The 20,475-nt window shown below is 21.9% G+C and overlaps 3 protein-coding genes across 3 annotated transcripts; all 3 read left to right on the top strand.

Moving 5' to 3' along the window:
* The first annotated feature begins 68 nt into the window (after nt 1-68).
* LOC122503720 (mitochondrial inner membrane protein OXA1L-like) lies at nt 69-7,122 on the top strand. Its single transcript, XM_043614382.1, has 8 exons — nt 69-403; nt 663-846; nt 3,145-3,303; nt 3,399-3,542; nt 3,628-3,716; nt 5,487-5,759; nt 5,976-6,150; nt 6,846-7,122. The coding sequence occupies exons 1-8, from the start codon at nt 338-340 to the stop codon at nt 6,992-6,994; spliced, it is 1,239 nt and encodes a 412-aa protein (XP_043470317.1). The 5' UTR covers nt 69-337; the 3' UTR covers nt 6,995-7,122.
* A 130-nt stretch (nt 7,123-7,252) lies between these two features.
* LOC122503719 (DNA repair protein XRCC1) lies at nt 7,253-11,191 on the top strand. Its single transcript, XM_043614381.1, has 2 exons — nt 7,253-8,831; nt 10,562-11,191. Exons 1-2 carry the CDS (start codon nt 7,516-7,518, stop codon nt 10,740-10,742), a joined length of 1,497 nt encoding a protein of 498 aa, XP_043470316.1. The 5' UTR covers nt 7,253-7,515; the 3' UTR covers nt 10,743-11,191.
* Nucleotides 11,192-11,509: 318 nt separating this feature from the next.
* On the top strand, nt 11,510-19,649 carry LOC122503825 (proteasome inhibitor PI31 subunit). Its single transcript, XM_043614543.1, has 5 exons — nt 11,510-11,752; nt 12,108-12,257; nt 17,964-18,229; nt 18,835-18,990; nt 19,464-19,649. Exons 1-5 carry the CDS (start codon nt 11,603-11,605, stop codon nt 19,591-19,593), a joined length of 852 nt encoding a protein of 283 aa, XP_043470478.1. The 5' UTR covers nt 11,510-11,602; the 3' UTR covers nt 19,594-19,649.
* Nucleotides 19,650-20,475: the final 826 nt, after the last annotated feature.

The raw sequence follows: 20,475 nt of genomic DNA, 5'->3' as shown, positions 1-20,475 counted from the left end.
ACCGACAGTGTATATCAGTTCAGGGAAAATTCTCTACCAGATGGCACTGTATTCTAAAGTCTAATTAAATTCCTAAAATTAGAATTTCTATATATAAATATTTTTCTTATTTATATTAATTTTGAATTTATTTATTAATTAACAGTGCGTTAATTTTTAGTCTACTATTAATTTAATTCGTTTAATTATAAATACTCTTATAACATATGTAAGAAAAAGGTTAGGTTATGTTAGTCATCACGCAATCCGGCAAAAGAGGCAGAAGTTTATTATGAGTGTTTTTCAATAATTATTTATTGTTTTTAATAAAGTTGTTATTATTTTGTATATAGTGAAAATGTTTTCACGTCTTAAGCCAAGCACGTATTCTCGGCTAATTTCAAAATCGGGACTAATAACACAGGTGAATATTAACTTTTGAGGTTATATTGTCACTTTATTATTGTTTAGTTATTGTTTAATTAATTTAATTGTTTAATATTTATCAAGTTATTTATTTTTATTTAAATATGAGATTATGTCATTATGATACCTACTAAAGTATTTTATTAAATAATGTTACTAAATACCTAAGTATTTTTGTTACTTTAATTAAGTATTAATCAATTCTTAAATCAAGTAATATTTACTTCATCATCAAGTAATATGATTTTATTTTTCAGACATATTCACAAAATAGGGCTCTGCATGTTTTTCTAAGAACAAAAAATCTTGCTAGTAAAACAAATTATTTAGGATGTTTCTCGTCCTCTTTAATTAATAATACAAGTTCTGTAAGATTTGCAAGTACGAATCAAACGCCTATTGCGGAATTACCTGTCCAAGCAGAATTACCTCTAATTCCAGGTAAATTAAAAAAACATCACTACATTTTTTAATATATATATATATAATTAATTACTAAAAATAAAGTATTTATAAAAGAATTTTAGTTAAAAGCACAAAAAAAATTTTTAATTTTGAAGAAATTCAATTATTTACAAAAGTAATAAAATTATTCGCAGAAATTCAATTATTTTCAAAAAATTTTTTAAATTCTCGTCAAAACTTCAATTATCTTTATAAATAATAAAATTTTTCTCGCAGAAATTCAATTATATTCAAAAGTAATAAAATTCTTCGCAACAATTCAATTATTTAAGAATTTGTTGATGAAAATTCTGTATAAAAATTCAATTTCATAATTTTTAATTTAATTTAACAAAATTCCTTGCAAAAATTCAATTACGTTAAAAAATTTTAAAAATTTCTCGTAAATATTTCAATTATCTTTATAAATAATAAAAATGCCACAGGAATTCAATTATTCACAAATTTTTTATAATGTAAATACTCTTAATCTACAATGTAAATATTCTTAAAAATTTATTAAAATTCGACAAGAGAATTCAATTATTTAAAAATATTTGTTGATAAAATTCTTTATCAGAATTCAATTTGGAGAAACATTCAATTATTCAATAAATTATTTATTTATGTATTTAAATAATTGAATTCTCGTAGGATTTTCTAATAAAAATTGATTTAAAAATTAATTTCAGTTAAAATTTTAGACAATTCACAGGAATTCAATTACAGTCAACTCTCGATAAGACAAAGCGAGATAACTCACATTTTTCGGTAAGTCAAAGTAATTCTTGGGTCCCGTTCATTCCTTATAAGCATTATTAACATTTGATAACTCAAACTTTTCGATAACTCAAAGTTTTTTCGGTCTCCCTTCGAGTTTGTCTTATCGAGAGTTGACTGTATTTTCATAAATACTAAAACTCATCGCAGAATTTCAATTATTTTTAATACAATTTTAATCGAATTTTTCGATAAATTGAATTATTCTTAAAAATTGTATTAAAATTAGTCAAGAGAATTCAATTAATTAAATAATAATTGAATAGTTTCTTAAAATAGATTTCTCATAAAGAATTTTATCAACAAATTTTTAAATAGTTGAATTCTTTTGACGCATTTTAATACAATTTTCAAGAATAATTGCATTTTTTAAGGAATTCGATTAAACTTGAATTAAAAAAAAATTAAAATTCTGCAATGTTTTTTTATTATTTATGAAAATAATTGAATTATTACTAAGAAATTAAAAAAAATTTGTATATAATTGAATTCTTTTGGAAAATTTTATTAATAATTAAAAACAATTGAAATTTTGTGAAGAATTTTATTTAAATTTTTGAAAATAATTGAATTCTTTCATTATTGTAATAATTTTTATAAATAATTGAATCATTTCGTCAAATATTATTAAAAATTTATTGAAAATAAATGAATTCTTAGTAAGAAATTCCTTATTTATTAAAATAATTAAATTATTGCGACGAATTTTATTACAAATTTTGAAAATAATTGAATTGTTCCTAAGAATTTTATTAGATCTTTAAAAATTAATTGAATTCTTGATAAAAGTTTTATTATTTTTAAAAATAATTGAATCTTTGCGAAAAATTTCTTACATTTTTTAGCTTAATTGAACCGTTTCTATGAAATTTATTAAAGTTTTAAAAATTAATTGAATTCTTTCGTTATTTTAATAATTTTTATAAATAATTTAATTCTCTCGTAAAATTTTATTGAAATTGTAATGAAAATAATTTAATTCTTCAGAAGATTTTTATTATTTATAAAAATAATTTAATTTCTACAAAGAATTTTATTATGTTAAAATTTTTGAAAATAATGAGAATTAAATTTTAAGAAACATTCAATTATTCAAAAAATTATTTATTATTGTATTTAAATAATTGAATTCTTGTAGAATTTTCTAATAAAAATTGATTTAAAGAAGAATTTTAGTTAAAAATTCTAGAAAATAATAATTGAATTGAAATAATGAAAACACGGAGATATTGATCACTCCGAGTCGAAGATTTGGAGTGATCGATGTCTTTATGTTTTATTATAAATATTCTTATAAGTTGTTGAATTTAAAATTTTTGAAAATCTTAATTCTTATGGAAAAATAATAATTAAAAGAATTTATTGATGTTTTTGAATAATTTTTAAAGTGAATTAGAATATTCTTTAGAATAAGGGAAAAAGTTAAAATTTGGTCTGTAAATCAGGGAAAAACAAAATTAAATTTTTGTGGCAACCCTGATATTTTATTTTGCTTAATTATAATTTTATAATCAGATGCCCCAATACCACTGGAAATAACGGAAGTAATTGGAGAAGCTCCTCTTGAAAGTTTTGGATTAGGATCATATTATACTCCAGTTGGATGGATACAACATGCTGTGAACTTCATGCATACGTCATGCGGTCTACCTTGGTGGACAACAATTATTATTGGTAATTATTATTACAAAATTTCATGTGAAAATAATTCATCTATTTTTGCTTTATTAATATTTAATTTAATCAATTTTTTTTAACAATTATTTTAGGAACTGTCTTTATAAGATGCATAACAGTACCAGTGTTTTTGGCAATGCAAAGGCATCATGCACTTCGTGAGGTGCATAAAAAAGATTTATCATATTTTGATAGAAAAAGGAAGGAGGCATCAGATGAAAATGATCAATTTAGAGGTAAAATATAATTTAGATAGAAACAAATTTTATTTGAATTTTAATTACATATTGTGAAATTAATATCACTGTTTTCATTTCAAAGCCAATATGTATGTGCAAAAACAAGAGCATTTTTACGCCAAAAACAATATGTTGACGACGGTGAAAATGGGAAGAAACAGTGCTATACAGGTATGAGTCAAACGCGGTATTCAATTATTTTCATATATTTTCAATAATTTTCAAAATTCTTTGTAAGAATTAAAATATTTCCATGAATAATAAAATTCTTTAAAGGAATTCAATTATTATCATAAATAATAAAATGTTTCGGAAGAATTCAATAATTTCCCAATAAAATTGTAATAAAATTTCTCGAAAGAATACAATTATTTTTAAAAATATTATTTACATTCAATTATTTTCAAGAGGTTTAATAAAAATTCAATTATTTTTAAGATTTTTAATTAAAATAATTATTTTTAAAAATTACATTATTTTCACAAAATTTAATGAAATTCTTAAAAAAATGTAATTACCATTTACAAAAACTCTAATAAAATTGTTTAAAAGAATTTAATTTTCTATGAATAATTTTAATATAATTTAATATGAAAATTGTTAATTACAATTAATAATAAACACGATTATTTTTAAAATTTCAATTTTCAAAGAAATTCTTCATAAAATTCAATTATTTTCAAAATTTTCAGGAAACATTATTTTTAAAAAATCCATAGTTTTCAAGAATATTGAAATAAATTCTTCAAAACAATTGAATTAATTAATTTAAAGAATTTTAATAAAAATCTTATTCCAAAAATTAAATTATTTTCAATACAATTTTAATTACATTATCTCGAAAGAATTCAATTATTTGAAAAAATGTTGATAAAATTCTTGAAATGAGTTTAGTTATATTCAAATTTTTTTATAAATACTTTACAAGAATTCAATGATTTTCAGTACATCGAAAATTTAATTATTTCTGAAAATAGTTGAATTCTTGCATAGAATTTTATTAAAACTTTTTTAAATAATTGAATCCCTGCGAAAAAATTTATTATTTCTGCCAATAATTGAATTTTTGCAAAATTTAAAAAAATAAGTAAATTTTTGAGAATAATTTTATGAAAATTGTATTTAAAGTAATTGAATTTTAGCAAAAATGTTATTATTTATGAAAATAGTTAAATTTTTGAATTGAATTTTATTATTTATGAAAATAATTAAATTTTTGAATTGAATTTTATTAAAAGTTTTATAAATAATTGAATTCTTGTGAAAAATTCAATTATTTTTTTAAATAATTGAATTTTCTTAGAGAATTTTTACATGATTTTTAAAAATAATTGAAATTTTCCAAGAAATCAATTAAAATTGTATTAAAAATAATTGATATCCTGATAAAAATTTTATTATTTATATAAAAAGAATTGAATTTTTTTACGAAGATTTTTGTTATTTAGAAATTGACTTTTTGCAAAGAATTTTGTTACAATTATTGAAAATAATTTAATTCTTCATAAAATTCAAATATTTTTAAAATTTTCAGTAAAAATTATTTTTAAAAAATTCATAGTTTTCAAGAATATTGAAATAAATTCTTCAAAACAATTTAATTATTTTAAAGAATTTTAATAAAAGCTTGCCAAGGGTTAAATTATTTTCAATGCAATTTTAATTACATTTTCTCAAAAGAATTTAATTGTTGAAAAAAATATTGATAAAATTCTTGACATGAATTCAATTATATTCAAATTTTTTTTTATAAATACATTGCAAGAATTCAATGATTTTGAGTACATTAATTTTAAAATTGAAAAAATTAAAAAAGAAAAATTATTTAACAAGTGAGGAAACAAAAAAGCAAACAGCAAGTAACTTCAAACTGCGAACAGATTACCGGAATACAACGATTATTAATATAGATTATATTTTGTAATTATATTTTGTTAACAGGGTGTTTGTTTTGCCTCGTTTTTCTTGGCAATTAACAAAATGGCAGCGGCTCCGTTACCAAGTTTTAAAGAAGGTGGTTTCGCATGGTTCACCGATTTATCTGTGACCGATCCCTATTACGTATTGCCAATTATTACTAGTTTATCTACTGGTTTATATTTATACTTGACTCCAACTCCAACACTAGCAAACAGTGTACAAATGCAAAAAGTACAGAACATCAAATATATCTTTCCTGTTATTGGTCTTGTTATCATGCTCTATCTTAAGGCAGTAAGTGTACTTTTTCCTCTTCTTCATTTACAAAAAGTAATTTCAAAACTTTTTAAATTTACATTAAAATCTAATGTTATTCTTTCTAATTTTTATAATTTACAATTTCTTATTTTACTTAGAATTTTATTTTATACATTTATATTTATTTTATATTTAGTAAGAAATGGTTTCTTAAAGGTAATTAGTAACAATATATTTCAATTTTATTTACAGGGTTCATTATTTTATGTCATAACTACAACGTGGATAACATTTCTTTTTCAAGCTTTAGTCAGAGTTCCAAAAATACGAGCTTTGTGTAATATTCCACCTATTGTAAAACATCAAGACGCTAAAACTTCAATGGACGATATGAGTTGGTCGTCACTTTTCACTCCTATAAAGGAAGGTAAGTCAATTCAATGATTTTAAAAATTTTAATAATTTAATTATTTAAAAAAAATTTTATATAATTCTTTAGAAACGAATTCATTTAATTATTTTAAGTGCAATTTTAATAAATTTCCTCGAAGAAACTATTTTAAGAACTTGACAGAAATTCTTAATAAAATTCAATTACATTCGGAATTTTCAATTTTAATAAACTGCATTATTTAAAAAAGAAGTTAAAGAAATTCTTTATTACAAAAGAATTGGTCTCAAAAATTTGAATAAAATTCCTTGCAAGAATTTAATTATTTTTGCAAATAATAAAATTTTTCGGAGGAATTCAATTATTTTCAATACAATTTCAATAAAAATTCTTTGAAAGAATTCAATTATTTTTAAAATTTTCAATTAAAATTATTTTTAAAAACTCCATTATTTTAAAAAAATTCAAGGAAATTCTTTACAACAAACGAATTGGTCTCAAAAATTTGAATAAAATTCTTCGGAAGAATTTAATTTTTTTTTTTGCAATTAATAAAATTTTTTGTAGGAATTTAATTTTTTTCAATACAATTTCAATAAAAATTCTTGATGGAATTCAATTATTTTTCAAACCTGTAATAAAGTTTTGTCACATTAAAAATAGAAATCGCTAAGAGAATATTAAAATTCTAATTTTATTGAAAATCGAATAACAAATAAATATTTTTACAGCTTGGCAGGGTATGATGAGAAACAGGCAAAAACGATCTGCTGCTGGTTCAGATATCAGGCAATTTCAAAATGCCGGCAGGGGACCTCTAATTAAAACCTATAAATATGATCCAACAAAATTTGTCGTTCGTAAAGAAATTAAACAATAGAATATTTTTTAAGTACCACAAATTGTAAAATACCTGCTTTTTACATTTTTTATTGATAAAAGTTAACCATAATCATGGTAAGACAATTGTCAACAACGTTAGAAAAAATAAAAATTTATTTAAAACAACATATATTTCAATTTTTTGAAAATAAGCGCTAATGATTATGAAAACGTTTTCTATTTTATCGACAATGAAATGTGCAATAGAAAAAGGCGGGAATAGGTATCAAAACGTCATCGAAACATAACCTTAGAAAACGGAGAAATGTGTCACGGAAAAAATTAGTACGCGATTAATCCATAATCTGTTGCCTCTATTGCGAATAATAACGCAATTTGTAATATAATTATTGATGAAAATTGTGACTTATAAAATCTATTCTATCAAATTAGTTATTTTTTTATGAAACAAACAAAATTTGATCCAAATTTAAGAATGTGTTTATAAACAAAGTAAACAACGTAGTGACATTTCAAGAAAGAGTTTTTTAAATTATCAAATGAAATTGTAAAGAAACAATGATTATCAAATTGGAAAAAGTGATAAGTTGTTCTTCGGAGAATTCACAATATCCGGCGACAAATCTTTTGGAGTATTGTTCAAATTCCAGTTGGAGATGTGCAAAACCAGGCGAATCATTGGCGACAGTTATCATTCAACTTGCCGAGCCCTCCTGCATAACAGGAGTTGAAATTGGAAATTATCGTTCGTGTATTGTCGTTCTAAATGCCTCAACATCAGCCGAGCCTGATAATTGGATTCCAATAGTAAATCATCAATTCCTCTCGCACGATGAAGCGGCCAATGGGAAATTCAAGGACCAAGTTCAAATATTCACCAAAAAAGAACTCAATCCCGATAATTTAAAAACAAAATTCGATCGTGTTAAAATCACATGCATGCAATCGGCAAATCCACGAGAAGTCTTCGGTCTATCATTCTTCATTTTACGAACCGAGGTTATTGTTGACATGGGTCTGGATATTTTTGGTCGATTTAAAATGAAGGACACGAACGATGAAAAGGAGACGACAGTCGATAGATTTAAAGAAAAGTATCTCAAATTAATGGGAACGAATAAACAGACAAACTACAAGGATGAATTGAAGGATAAAATTAAAGAGAATGGTTTGAATGATTTTCAAAAACGACAAGAGGCGGAACGTGAGCATAAGATGAAACCATTATTGGAAAAATTGGAGGCTGGAAAAGCAGACGAGGTCTTTGGAAAGCCAAAGGAAAAGAATGAGTCGTCAACGCCTTCGAATTCAATTAATGGAAAAACGAAAGATGATTTTAATTCGAAACCCATTGCGAGAACTCCTTTTGGTGATATTGTTGTTTCAGCGTCGACGTCCAAAGAAGAGAAACCAAAGATCGTTAGAAAACGATCCTTAAGTTCTGATGATTCCGACGATGAAGGGTCAAGCAATAACAAAAAAGTGAAATGCAACAAATGTCAGACAGAATCAAAGGATAAATTGTGTAAAGTTTGTAAAAAATTACCCACACCAGATCTGGTTTCGAATGAAACGAGAAAACCAACTCCAAAGAAAGTCGTCGTGAAGCCAACGAGACCTAAGAAGAATTTTGAAGAACTTTTCCAAGGAATTAGTTTTTCTTTGAGTGGTTACGTTAATCCAAAAAGAGACGAAATCCGAAGGAAGGCTTTGAAAATGGGAGCGAAATACATTGTCGATCCAAATACAACGGATAAATTATGCACCCATTTAATTTGTGCCTTTAAAAATACGCCGAAGTACCAGCAATTCAATGGTCATGCAAAAATTGTTTCACACAAATTTATAGAAGATTGCTATGATAAAAAGAAAAGGTAATGAATTGCAAAATATTTTTTCTATATATAAAAAGAAAAAATATATAATACTAGTAAATGTTACGAACGTGACATTCAATTTATTATTATTATGCAATCTACAAAATTTTTTTTTTCAAATATGAATTTTTTAATAATTTCATATTTAAACTTTAAAAAAATCTAATTATTAACTAATTTTCTAATTAATTATTCTTATTGTTTATTAATTTCAAAAATTTTAATAAAATTCTTCACAAGAATTCAATTATTTTCATCCATAATCGAAGTTCTTCGTAAGAATTCAATTATTTTTGTAAATATAGTAAAAATTTTTTATAAAATCAATTATTTTTAAACAAACTTTTAATAAAATTTCACGAACTAATATACAATTATTTTCTAAAATTTGAATAAATCCTTCGAAACAATTCAATTATTTTTTTAAATACATAGTAAAATCTTTAGAAAAATTCAAATAATTTTAAGAAAATTTCACGAAAGAATTCAATTGTTTTTCTTAAATCGTTATAAAGTCTTTGGAAAAATTCAATTTTTTTTTTAAATCGTTATAAAATATTTCCAAAGAACCCAATAATTCTCTAAAATTTTTATAAATCCTTCGAAACCATTCAATTTTATTTATAAATAGTACAATTCTTATCAAAAATTCAATTAACATATATTCAAAATAACAGTTTCACAAAAAAATTCAATTTTTAAAAAATTTTAAATATTTTTCGAAAAAGTTCCATTTTTTTATGAAATTTTAATAAATTTTTCGAAAAAATTCAATTATTTTTAATACAATTTTAATAAAATTTCATGAGAGAATTTACATTTTTTTCTAAATTCGTTATAAAATATTTCAAAAGAATTCAATAATTTTCTATAATTTTTATAAATCTTTCGAAACAATACACTTTTATTTATAAATAGTAAAATTCTTTGCAAAAATTCAATCATATTCAAGACAATTTCACGAAAAAATTTTAATAATATTTTTCAAAAAAATTCATTTTTTTATAAAATTTTAATAAATTTGTCAAAAAATTCAATTATATTTATAATTAGTAAAATTCTTTGCAAAAATTAAATTATTTTAAATACAATTTTAATAAAATTTCATGAAACAATTTAATTTTTAATACATAATATTTTTCAAAAAAAATTCAATTATTTTCAAAAAAAAAAAATCCATGAAAAAATTCAATTTTTTTCCTAATTCGTTATAAAATTTTTCAAAGAATTCAATTACTTTCTAAAATTTTAATAAAATTCAAAAATTAAATGTTTAATTTCAATTTTGAACAAACACGATTATTTTAAAAACTTGAAAGAAATCGTTTATAAAAATCAATTATTTTCAAAATTTTTAACTAAAATTATTAATGAAACTCCATTATTTAAAAAAAAATTCAAATAAATTCTTTAAAAAGCATTTAATTAGAATTTTAAAAAATTTAACATAATTCTTCCCGTGAATTCAATTACTTTTCAAAATAAAGAAATTCTATTATTATCAAATTTTTTGGATAAAATTCTTCGCAACAATTCGATGATTTTCAATACACATTTTAAAATTGAAAATATTTAAAAATAAAAATTATTAAAAAACAGTTAAGAAACAAAAAAGCAAACAACTTCAAAAATATGCCTTTTCCGTTTTTTATAATAGTAATTTTTGGGAATATTAACTGAGCTTTCGAAACTTTTTGAAAAGACTAATAGAGTTTATTATTTTTTAGAATTCCATGGAGGCGATATGCTCTGGATAAAAGTGAAAAGGATAAATCTGACAGTGAGGATGAAATTGTCGGCATTGGGAAATTTATTCCCTCTGAAGATGAAGAAGATGTTGACAGTGATGATGATTTTAAGCCTTATGACGAGGAAACCGATGATGAAGATTCTGATACGAATTATTAAAAAATTGATAATTCAATAATTTCTTTCAATGCAATTAAAAGAAACAATGAAACAACAATTAAATATATTTTACAAGAATAGAAAAGAATTATTTTTAAAAAAAAATTATTTAATTTATGACAAATTAAATAATTTATCAAATTATTTTCTTTATAATTATACGTACGAACCATTTTTTGATAATTATGTACATAAGATTGTAATTTTTCCTCAAATGAAATAATTTAATTTATAATAAAAATAAAAAGTAGTTTTTTTTCATCAATTCTTCTATTTGCGATAATAGAAGAAATTATTTATGAAAAATTAAATGTCAAATGATTAAAAATTATTTTTGATGTAGAACATACGTGAATTGTTTTTGATAATTATGTACATTATTTTGTAGTTTTTTTGTTCGAATGAAGTAATTAATTTATAATAAAAATAACAAAATAGTTTTTTATCAATTGAGTCTAATTATTATTATAATAATTAAAAAAGAAAAGTATGTTTTTTTTCTTCAAAAATTTTATACTGAAAAAAGTGAGGTTAGAATCTAAGATTTTCAAATTTTTCCCGATTCTCAGGTGTTTTATGCATTCATTTTTAAACTTTAGTACAAAATTTACCTTTGGCTTGAAGAACCCAACAATTTTTGATTATATCATCAAAATTTTCCACTCTAAATTCCATTTCGGCGAAATAATAAATTGAATTAATTTTAAAAGTACAACACAACACTGACATTTAAATAAAAACCGGAAGTTTAGAGTCGAACATTCCCGATTACAAAAAACCGAAGTAACACGAACAATCCGGTAATGGCACAAGTTTGAGTTGTCAAAAAGTTTACAAAGATTAATTAAAAAACAGTGAAAATGTCAGACGATTTAAATAATACTTTTGGTTTCGAATTGTTAAACAAACTGTACGATACACAAGTGTCAAAGAAAGAAGATGTTCTTGTTTTATTTGTGCACTGGTATTTTAATAAAAATGGCTTCAGATGCATCGGCTTAGGTGACTCAGTAAGTATTAATCTTCTTTTAAATTAGGCAATACCGGCTAATTGCCGGTAATTATCATTGAAATTTCGTACTTGATAAGTATTATAATTTATAACTTTGTTTATGGAAAATTTAAATTCTGTAGTATCATAACCTATAAATGTGTCAGTATTCTGTTTTTGCGCATTATTATATTTATGCAAAAAGACAAATTTATGTTTGGGATTTTTTTTCTAATCAATTGTTGTAAACAAAATACTGATATGCACGATAATGGTGATAATAATTGCTGGGTTAAATTATTTGATAATTTTTTTAGCAATTATTTTTTTGGCGACATTCTTGCGAAATTGTAAATTTTAATTTAATTTTTTAGAAAACACGTGAGACTGGAGAAAAAGGTTCTGAATTATTGCCAGAAGGTTGGAATCAACAACCAAATTACACACTTCGATATGTCTTCAAAGATAAACTCTACATTCTGCTTGGAACGAAATCCGACTCAGATTTCTTATTGAATTTATTGGTAATCGCTTTACTAGAAATAATTTTAAAAAACAAAGAGGAATATTCCTCGGGTTGCCACAAGTTGAATTGTTTCTAATACAAAACCTTCAATTTTTTCTGTTTCTGACAATAATTTCTTTTTAAATTTAACTTAACTCTTGAAGAACTATCAAAATTATTATTTATAAATTATTTAATGAATAGTTTCACTTAAATATTGGAAAACCTGGAAATGTTAGGGAATTTTATAAACCTTGAAAAAACCTGGAAAAGTCAGGTAATTTTTATCGAAATCCTGGAAAATTGTTGTTTACTAAAGTTATTGTGTTTATTCTTGAAATCTTATTTTACTTAATAATTAATTTAATAATTAATAATAATAATAATTAATAATTAATTTCACAATATTTCAAAATCAATTCAATTTTAAAAGAATTGCGTTTACAATTGTCATAAGTAGATGAACTTTAAAAGATTTTGATTTAAAATTTTGTAAAATTTAAATTTTAATTGAATTTTATTAAAAATATAAAAAAAACTTAGATTAAAAAAATTTTTTAAACTAAAATACTTCTGAAATTAGTTAAATTTTTTAATATATATTCAACTAGTTTTATTAAAAACAATGGATTTATAGAAGAATTTTAGTTAAAAACACTAAAACAAATTGAATTTAAAGCAATTACAAATAATTGCAAAAATCCAATTATTTTCAAAAATTTTAATAAAATTCTTGGCAAAATTTTAATTATTTTCAAAAACTAGTTACATTTTTTAATATATATTTAATCAATTATAAAAAATAATGAATTTATAGGAGAATTTTAATTAAAACAACATAAAAAAAAATTGAATTTTGGAGAAGTTACAAATGATTATAGAAATTCAATTATTTTCGAAAGCAATAAAATTCTCGTCAAAATTTCAATTATCTTTATAAATAAAAAAATTCTTCTGAAAAATTAATTTATTTTAAAAAATTTTAATTATATTCTTAGCAAGATTTCAATTATTTTCCTCAATTCAATGATTTTTAATATTTACTATTTTGATAAAATTTTCCAAAAGAATTTAAATATTTAAAAAAAATTTAATAGCATTCTACGCAAACATTTAATTATTTTTATAAATAATAAAAATTTCACAGGAATTCAATTCTTTACAAATTTTTTATAAATTACTTCGCAATCATTCAATTATTTTCAAAAGTAATAAAATTCTCGTCAAAATTTCAATTATCTTTATAAATAATAAAATTCTTCTCAAAAATTCATTTATTTTCAATTATTTTTAAAAATTTTCCTGAATTCAATGATTTTTAATATCTACTGTTTTAATAAAATTTTCCAAAATAATTTAAATATTTAAAAAAGAAATTAATAAGATTCTATACGCAAACATTTAATTATTTTTATAAATAATAAAAATTTTACAGGAATTCAATTCTTTACAAATTTTTTATAAATTTCTTCGCAATAATTTAATTATTCTCATATCAATAATAAAATTATTCTTAAAAATTTTATTAAATTCGTCAAAAGAGTTCAATTATTTAAAAATTTGTTGTTAAAATTCTTTATGAGAATTCAATTTTAAAAAACATTCAATTATTCAATAAATTATTTATTTTTGTATTTAAAAAATTGAATTCTCGTAGAATTTTCTAATAAAAATTCATTTAAAAATGAATTTTAGTTAGAGTTTTAGATAAAAATTAACTTTATTAAAGTCTGTGGTTTTTCATTCTGTCCGTTCGCAGTATGAAGTTAGTTGTTAGTTATCATTTGCGAATTATTATCATGATTTTTTTGTTTGTTTATATTTTTCGTGATGTTTTGACATTTCCGATGTTATGTTATGCGGTAGTGCGGGTGTTTTTAAAAAACGTTAAATTGTGACAAGAATTATTGTGTTTGAAAAATCGTGGAAAAATATCTGGTATCAGGCGAGAGGTTACCGTTTTCAGTGGAAAAAAAACTGTAGATTGGTAAATTCTAATTATTAATTAAAATTTTCTTCTTAATTAAATCATTTATATTATTTCATTTTATTTTGTTAAATAAAAATCTCAAAATAACTTAAAAACAAATTTTATTCGTATATCTTATTATTATTATTATTATTTTTTTTATTTATAATTATAATTGATAATATTTATTGTATTTTGATTTATTATTATTATTGAAAATTTTATGCATTTTTAAAATCTAAAAAAACTGAAATATCGAATTGTCAATAAAAGTTGTATTATTTTCAATTTTCAACGATTATTAATTTTAATTAAAAAATTCAATTTTCCTGAATCAATAAAAAATATCGTTCTAAATTTTATTACATTGGTCGTTTTCGTAAATTACTATTCAATAATATTAATTATTCAAAATAATTAATTTTTTAATATTTAATTTTTCAAAAATTTAATTAATCTTCAATTATTAACTTATACAGTGCAGGATCTAGAGTCTAAATTTTTTGGGAAGAGCGATCCCTTTAGTGTGTGCTTTTTTTGATTGCTATTATGAGTGATAATAGCTCCTGGTTCTTTTATGTTTAAAAAATTGTTCGAAATAATTAATTTTTCAAAAATGAAAAAAAAAAATTCAATTGTTTCAAATTTTAATTAATTTTAAAAAAATGATTTTACACAAAAAATTTATTTATTTTTAAAAATAATTGCAATTCAAAATCTATTTGAATTTAGTATTTTAATAAATTACTTTTTTTATTATGTTAAAAATAAATTGTTTTTTTAAATATTTTATTAATTTTTTACAATATTTGAATTTTAAATAATTCAAAAGTCAATTATTAATTATTCAAAAATAAATCAAACAATTTTAATTAATTCAAAAATAAATTATTCTGTTTTTAATAAAAATTTAATTATTTTGAAATCATTGAAAAATGTAATTGTTCAAAATAATAATTAATTATTCAAATATCAAAAATACAATTAATTCAAAATTAAATTATTTCATTTTAAATAAAAAATTGAAATTAATTTATTGGCACTTACGTAAAAAATAAACGTATTTCTGTGTGTGTTTGTGTGTAGAATTAACTTATAAGTGCTTTCTTTTGCAAGAATTAAACTTATCGTTATCTTCTGTTCAAATAAAATATAAAATGTTAACGTTTTTTTTAACACAATATTATAGAAAATAGATTTTCTAAAAAGAAAAAAAAATAATGAACTTAAAAAAAATACTTTAGGCACCGCCTTTCATTTCAACTATTTAAATACTATCAAGTCTTTTAAAGACTATATAAAGTCTTCAAATCATGAAAAATACATAATAAAAAATTGAATTATTCCGAAATAAAATTCAAAAATCAACAAAACAATCAATTTACAATTAGGGCCATTTGGGGTAATTGTAAACAAGGGATAAATGTAAACAATAGATGTTTCAACTAAATTTACAAATTTAAAAATTAGTTTTAAAAACTTGAAAAAAATTGTTCATAAATTTAAATTACTTTAAAAATATCCAATTAAAATTATTAAAGAAACACAATTATTAAACAAAAAATAAAAAATAATTCTTCAGAAAAATTTAATTAGGGTTTCCAAAATTGATTTAATGATTTTTAGCGAAAATTGAATTATTTTCATAAATAATGACATTTTTTGAAGAAATTCAATGATTCTCAAATTTTTTGCAAGAATTTAAATGAAATTCAATATATTAATTTTAATTAAAGAGGCATTTCACGTCAGAAATATCACGATTTGCAAAGGGTATGCCGATTTTCGCAAAAGTTTGTGGGATTATAGTTCTATATAAGAGACTTCTTTCCCCCAAATTTTTTCAAAAAAAATTCAAAATTGTTGAAGATACGCCATTTTGAATTTTAATATTAATTTTATAAAATTTTGAATATCTCGGAATATTGTTTATGGATTTTTATGAAATTTACACATTTTTCAGGTAAAAGTATGTACTTTAAAATGCAAATAAAGTTAATAAAAAAAAAATTAATTTTTAAATAAAAAATTAAAAAAAATTTTTTAAAACAATTTTTTGTTTATTTACTCCTCTCTGAGAAAAATGTTATTAACATATTTGGATTCCTTATGAATTCACCTTTAATTTCATAAAAAAAAATTGATGGAGACTCAACTGGTTCCAGAGATATTGAATTTTTTGTAAAAAAATAGTCATAGTTACAGCAGCAATGCACGACTGCGGTAACGTACTACGCGACTTGTGCAGTATGGTGCTATGGCGCGGCGACGCTTTTTTTTACAAAAAATTCAATATCTCCGGAACCAGTTGAGTCTCCATCAATTTTTTTTTATGAAATTAAAGGTGAATTCATAAGGAATCCAAATATGTTAATAACATTTTTCTCAGAGAGGAGTAAATAAACAAAAAATTGTTTAAAAAAATTTTTTTTAATTTTTTTATTTAAAAATTAATTTTTTTTTATTAACTTTATTTGCATTTTAAAGTACATACTTTTACCTGAAAAATGTGTAAATTTCATAAAAATCCATAAACAATATTCCGAGATATTCAAAATTTTATAAAATTAATATTAAAATTCAAAATGGCGTATCTTCAACAATTTTGAATTTTTTTTGAAAAAATTTAGGGGAAAGAAGTCTCTTATATAGAACTATAATCCCACGAAGTTTTGCGAAAATCGGCATACCCTTTGCAAATCGTGATATTTCTGACGTGAAATGCCTCTAAAATTAAAAATATTGAAACATAAAATTATTAAAGAAGATAGGAAACAAAAAAGTAAATTACAACTAAATCAAAGAAGATAGAAGAAGAAGATATTAATATAGAGAGAAGATATAAAGATAGAAGATGTTAATTGAATAATTTTATATTTCTAAAAAAAATGTATTTTTCATTCTTTCCAGCATTTCCATTTTTTAAATTTATTTAAAACATTATAACGTCATAATAATAATTAAAATACCCTTAAAAATAATAATAATCATTTTAAAGAATTGCTATTTTAATAGAAAAAATATATTTATATATATATTAAAACATAAAATTATTAAAATATTAAACAAAAAAAAATATAAACTGCGAACAGATATTTTCAATCAGTTTTTGCTAGTTGAATATTAAAAGTATTATTGCTTAAATTTTTAAAAATAATTGAATTTTGAAAAAAACATTTTTAAATTAATATTTTGTAAAATTGAATTGTAAAATTGATTTGAAAATTCTCAAAGAACTTTTTTTTAGAATTATTAAAAATAATTGATTTAGAGAAGAATTTTAGTTTAAAATTCTAGAAAATAATAATTGAATTGAAATGATGGAAAATAATTTTGATGAAATTACAGTATCAATTTTCTGAGAATTTTTAAATAATGATTTTATCACTCGGACATCATTTTAATTATTATAAGTTGTTGAATTTGAAGTTTTTGAAAATCTTAATTTCTATGAAAAAATAATAATGATTAAAAGAAGTTATTGATGTTTTCGAATAAAAATAATTTTACAAAAATTTTTATTAATAAATGTAATAGGTCATTTTTTGAGTATCTAATAATTTTTAGAGTGAATCAGAATATTCTTTAAGTTCAGGGAAAAAGACAAAATTTTGGCTGAAAATCAGGGGAAAACAAAATTAAATTTTTGTGGCAACCATTATTCGCGTTGTTTTATTTATTATTTATTGTTTATATTTATTTACATTTATTTATCATTTTTTTATTGCTTTGCTTTAAAAATTGATTTAATTTCAGAGAGTGGAAGGAAATGAAGCGTCGAGCATTCAGTTCCCAATCGAAACAACTGTAAATAGTCTTCACGGCTCTTTGGAAATTTTGATGCCAACTTATCAGACAGCATTAAATACTATCGAAAATGATCTTCTCACTCCGATTTATAGAAACAGAAGTGAAAATTCTACTCAAACTTCTCATCAGTCGACAAACGAAGAGGGAAGGAATATTGGATACCCTTTTGGTCCTAATCCGGTACCTTGGATTCCATCTTCTGTACCATCGTGGTAAATATCGTATCGATTTGCTTGAGCCAATTTAAGAAAAAAAATTCCATTTTTTATAATTTTTTATCAAGAGAAAATCATTTCATTTCTCGAAAATTTTTTATTATTCAGATAAATGTAAATAATAATATAAATAAATCTAAGTAACAATAGCAATTAAAAAATAACGATTCACGAAGATTTGTAAATGCTCAAAGTAATATCGATGCGAAAATATTTTTTCTTTCCAAGATTAATATACATTACGATGTTTGTAGATGAATTACAACATCCATGACGATTATTAACTTCAAAATTTGATTTTGGATTTCACCTGGAATATTCCAGAAATAAAAATGAAAACCCAAATTCATTAGGACTCAAATTCCCTATGAAGAAATATTGAAAGTAATTTTTTAAAACAGAAAACTTCTCAATCTTTATGATTATTTTCTTTTGTTAATTATTTTTGTTATTAATATAAATTGAAATATTTTTTTCTTTATAAATTTACAAACTCGGTATCGTTTCAGGTATCAAAATATTCTTTCATTAGAAAATATTTTTCTTAATTAAAACTTTTAAAAAATGAATATTTTTAAAGTTCTTTTTAATTATGTTTGAAGGGAGCCTGATGGAAGTCTGAGAAATATTGGCGCACGAGATTTAGATCCTCTTGGACAAGGAACTGGTGGAGGAATGCTTTACGATCCTTTACGTACACGTCCACCTATTCCTCCAAGAGCACCAGGAGGCTTGGGTGTTCCTGGAAGATTGCCCCCGTAATAATTTGAAATTAAATTACTTTTACGGTCCATTATTTGCTAGATAAATATTTGGAAAATATTAAAACTCTCAATACTGAAAACTTGCTGATTTTAATATCAGGGTTGCCACGCTTTTGCTCTTTTCAAATTCCGACTTTTCCAGGTTAAAAAACGGAATTTTTCCAGGTTTTTAAAAATTAAATAAATTATTTCTATATTAAATAAATTTAATACTAAAAATTACTTTCATGGTCTTTTTGCTAGATGAATATTTAGAAGCAGAGATTTTAAATCTTAATATAGAAAAAAAATTACAAAATTTACAATTAATTAAATCATGGAAACTAATATTAAAATATTGAAAGAATAAATTCTATTAAATTAAATAAAATTAATTCTGCAAAAAAAATCAAATGGACCGCAATAAAAATTATTGAATATTTATTCAATTTTTTGAATCTTATAAACAATGTTCGTATTTTTTTCAGCGGAGCCGTACCACCTGGAGCAAGATTTGATCCATTTGGACCGCCAGACATTCTTCGTCCAAGACTACCGCGAAGAGATCCCGACAGCGATCATCTTCCTCCTCCCGGCTACGATGACATGTTCATGTAAAGTAGACCAGTTTTTTTTACAGATTACGAAATAAAAATTACTATTTTTATCAATAATTGAATTAACAAATTAATTAATGAAAAATATAAAGACACCATTAATTAATAAATACGAAATTTTAATTAAAAATTTTAATTAAAAAAAAAATCCATAATTTCAGAATTTAAGTTAATTTCATTAACTTAAAATAATTGAAAAATTTCCAATTTTTCTGTTCGATTATTATTCATAAAAGCAACTTTTTTTTTAAAATAAATATTTTGTCTCAATTACTAAGAAAAATAAATTTTTGTCCGATTTAATGGACTGAAGTCGAAAAAAGAAAAGAAAAATTAAATTCCGAATTAAGAAAAAATATAATTATAATAAAAATACTTTAATTTCAAAAAAATTATCAAACTCAGACAAAGTCAAGACCTTTTTTTTCTCACAAAAATGACTTCCACACAGCTTTATTTCGTTATTGTTTACAATATAACAAAACGGTTCATTTTTTTAATAGTTCATCATACACAGACGTCAAGTTTTGTTTTATTAAAAAAAAATTTCCTTTTTTCTATATTTAAAAATTACACAAATTTTTTTTCCATTTAAATTCTAATGGGAAATAAAGTAATTTCTTTTGTGTGGAATTGCAGAAAAACTGAATGCCATTAAAATTTAATACTTTTTTTTTAATCGAAAAAAAGAATGAGAGCTTTGTGTATATTTTATTTTAAAGAATTTTTAAGATTAAAAAATAGATTTTTTTTCAATTTTCGAAGATTATTTTAGTAAAGATCACAAAGAGTTTGTTTCTTGTAATCTGGAAAAAATATCTTCAGACTCGATATTTAATTTTTTTCCCCCCTTTTTTTTTAAATATGAAAATTTTCCGAGTTT

The sequence above is a fragment of the Leptopilina heterotoma genome, unplaced genomic scaffold (assembly GCF_015476425.1).
Source record: "Leptopilina heterotoma isolate Lh14 unplaced genomic scaffold, ASM1547642v1 Lhet_27, whole genome shotgun sequence".
NCBI lineage: Eukaryota > Metazoa > Arthropoda > Insecta > Hymenoptera > Figitidae > Leptopilina > Leptopilina heterotoma.
This window is presented reverse-complemented; position numbering and strand designations above follow the sequence as displayed.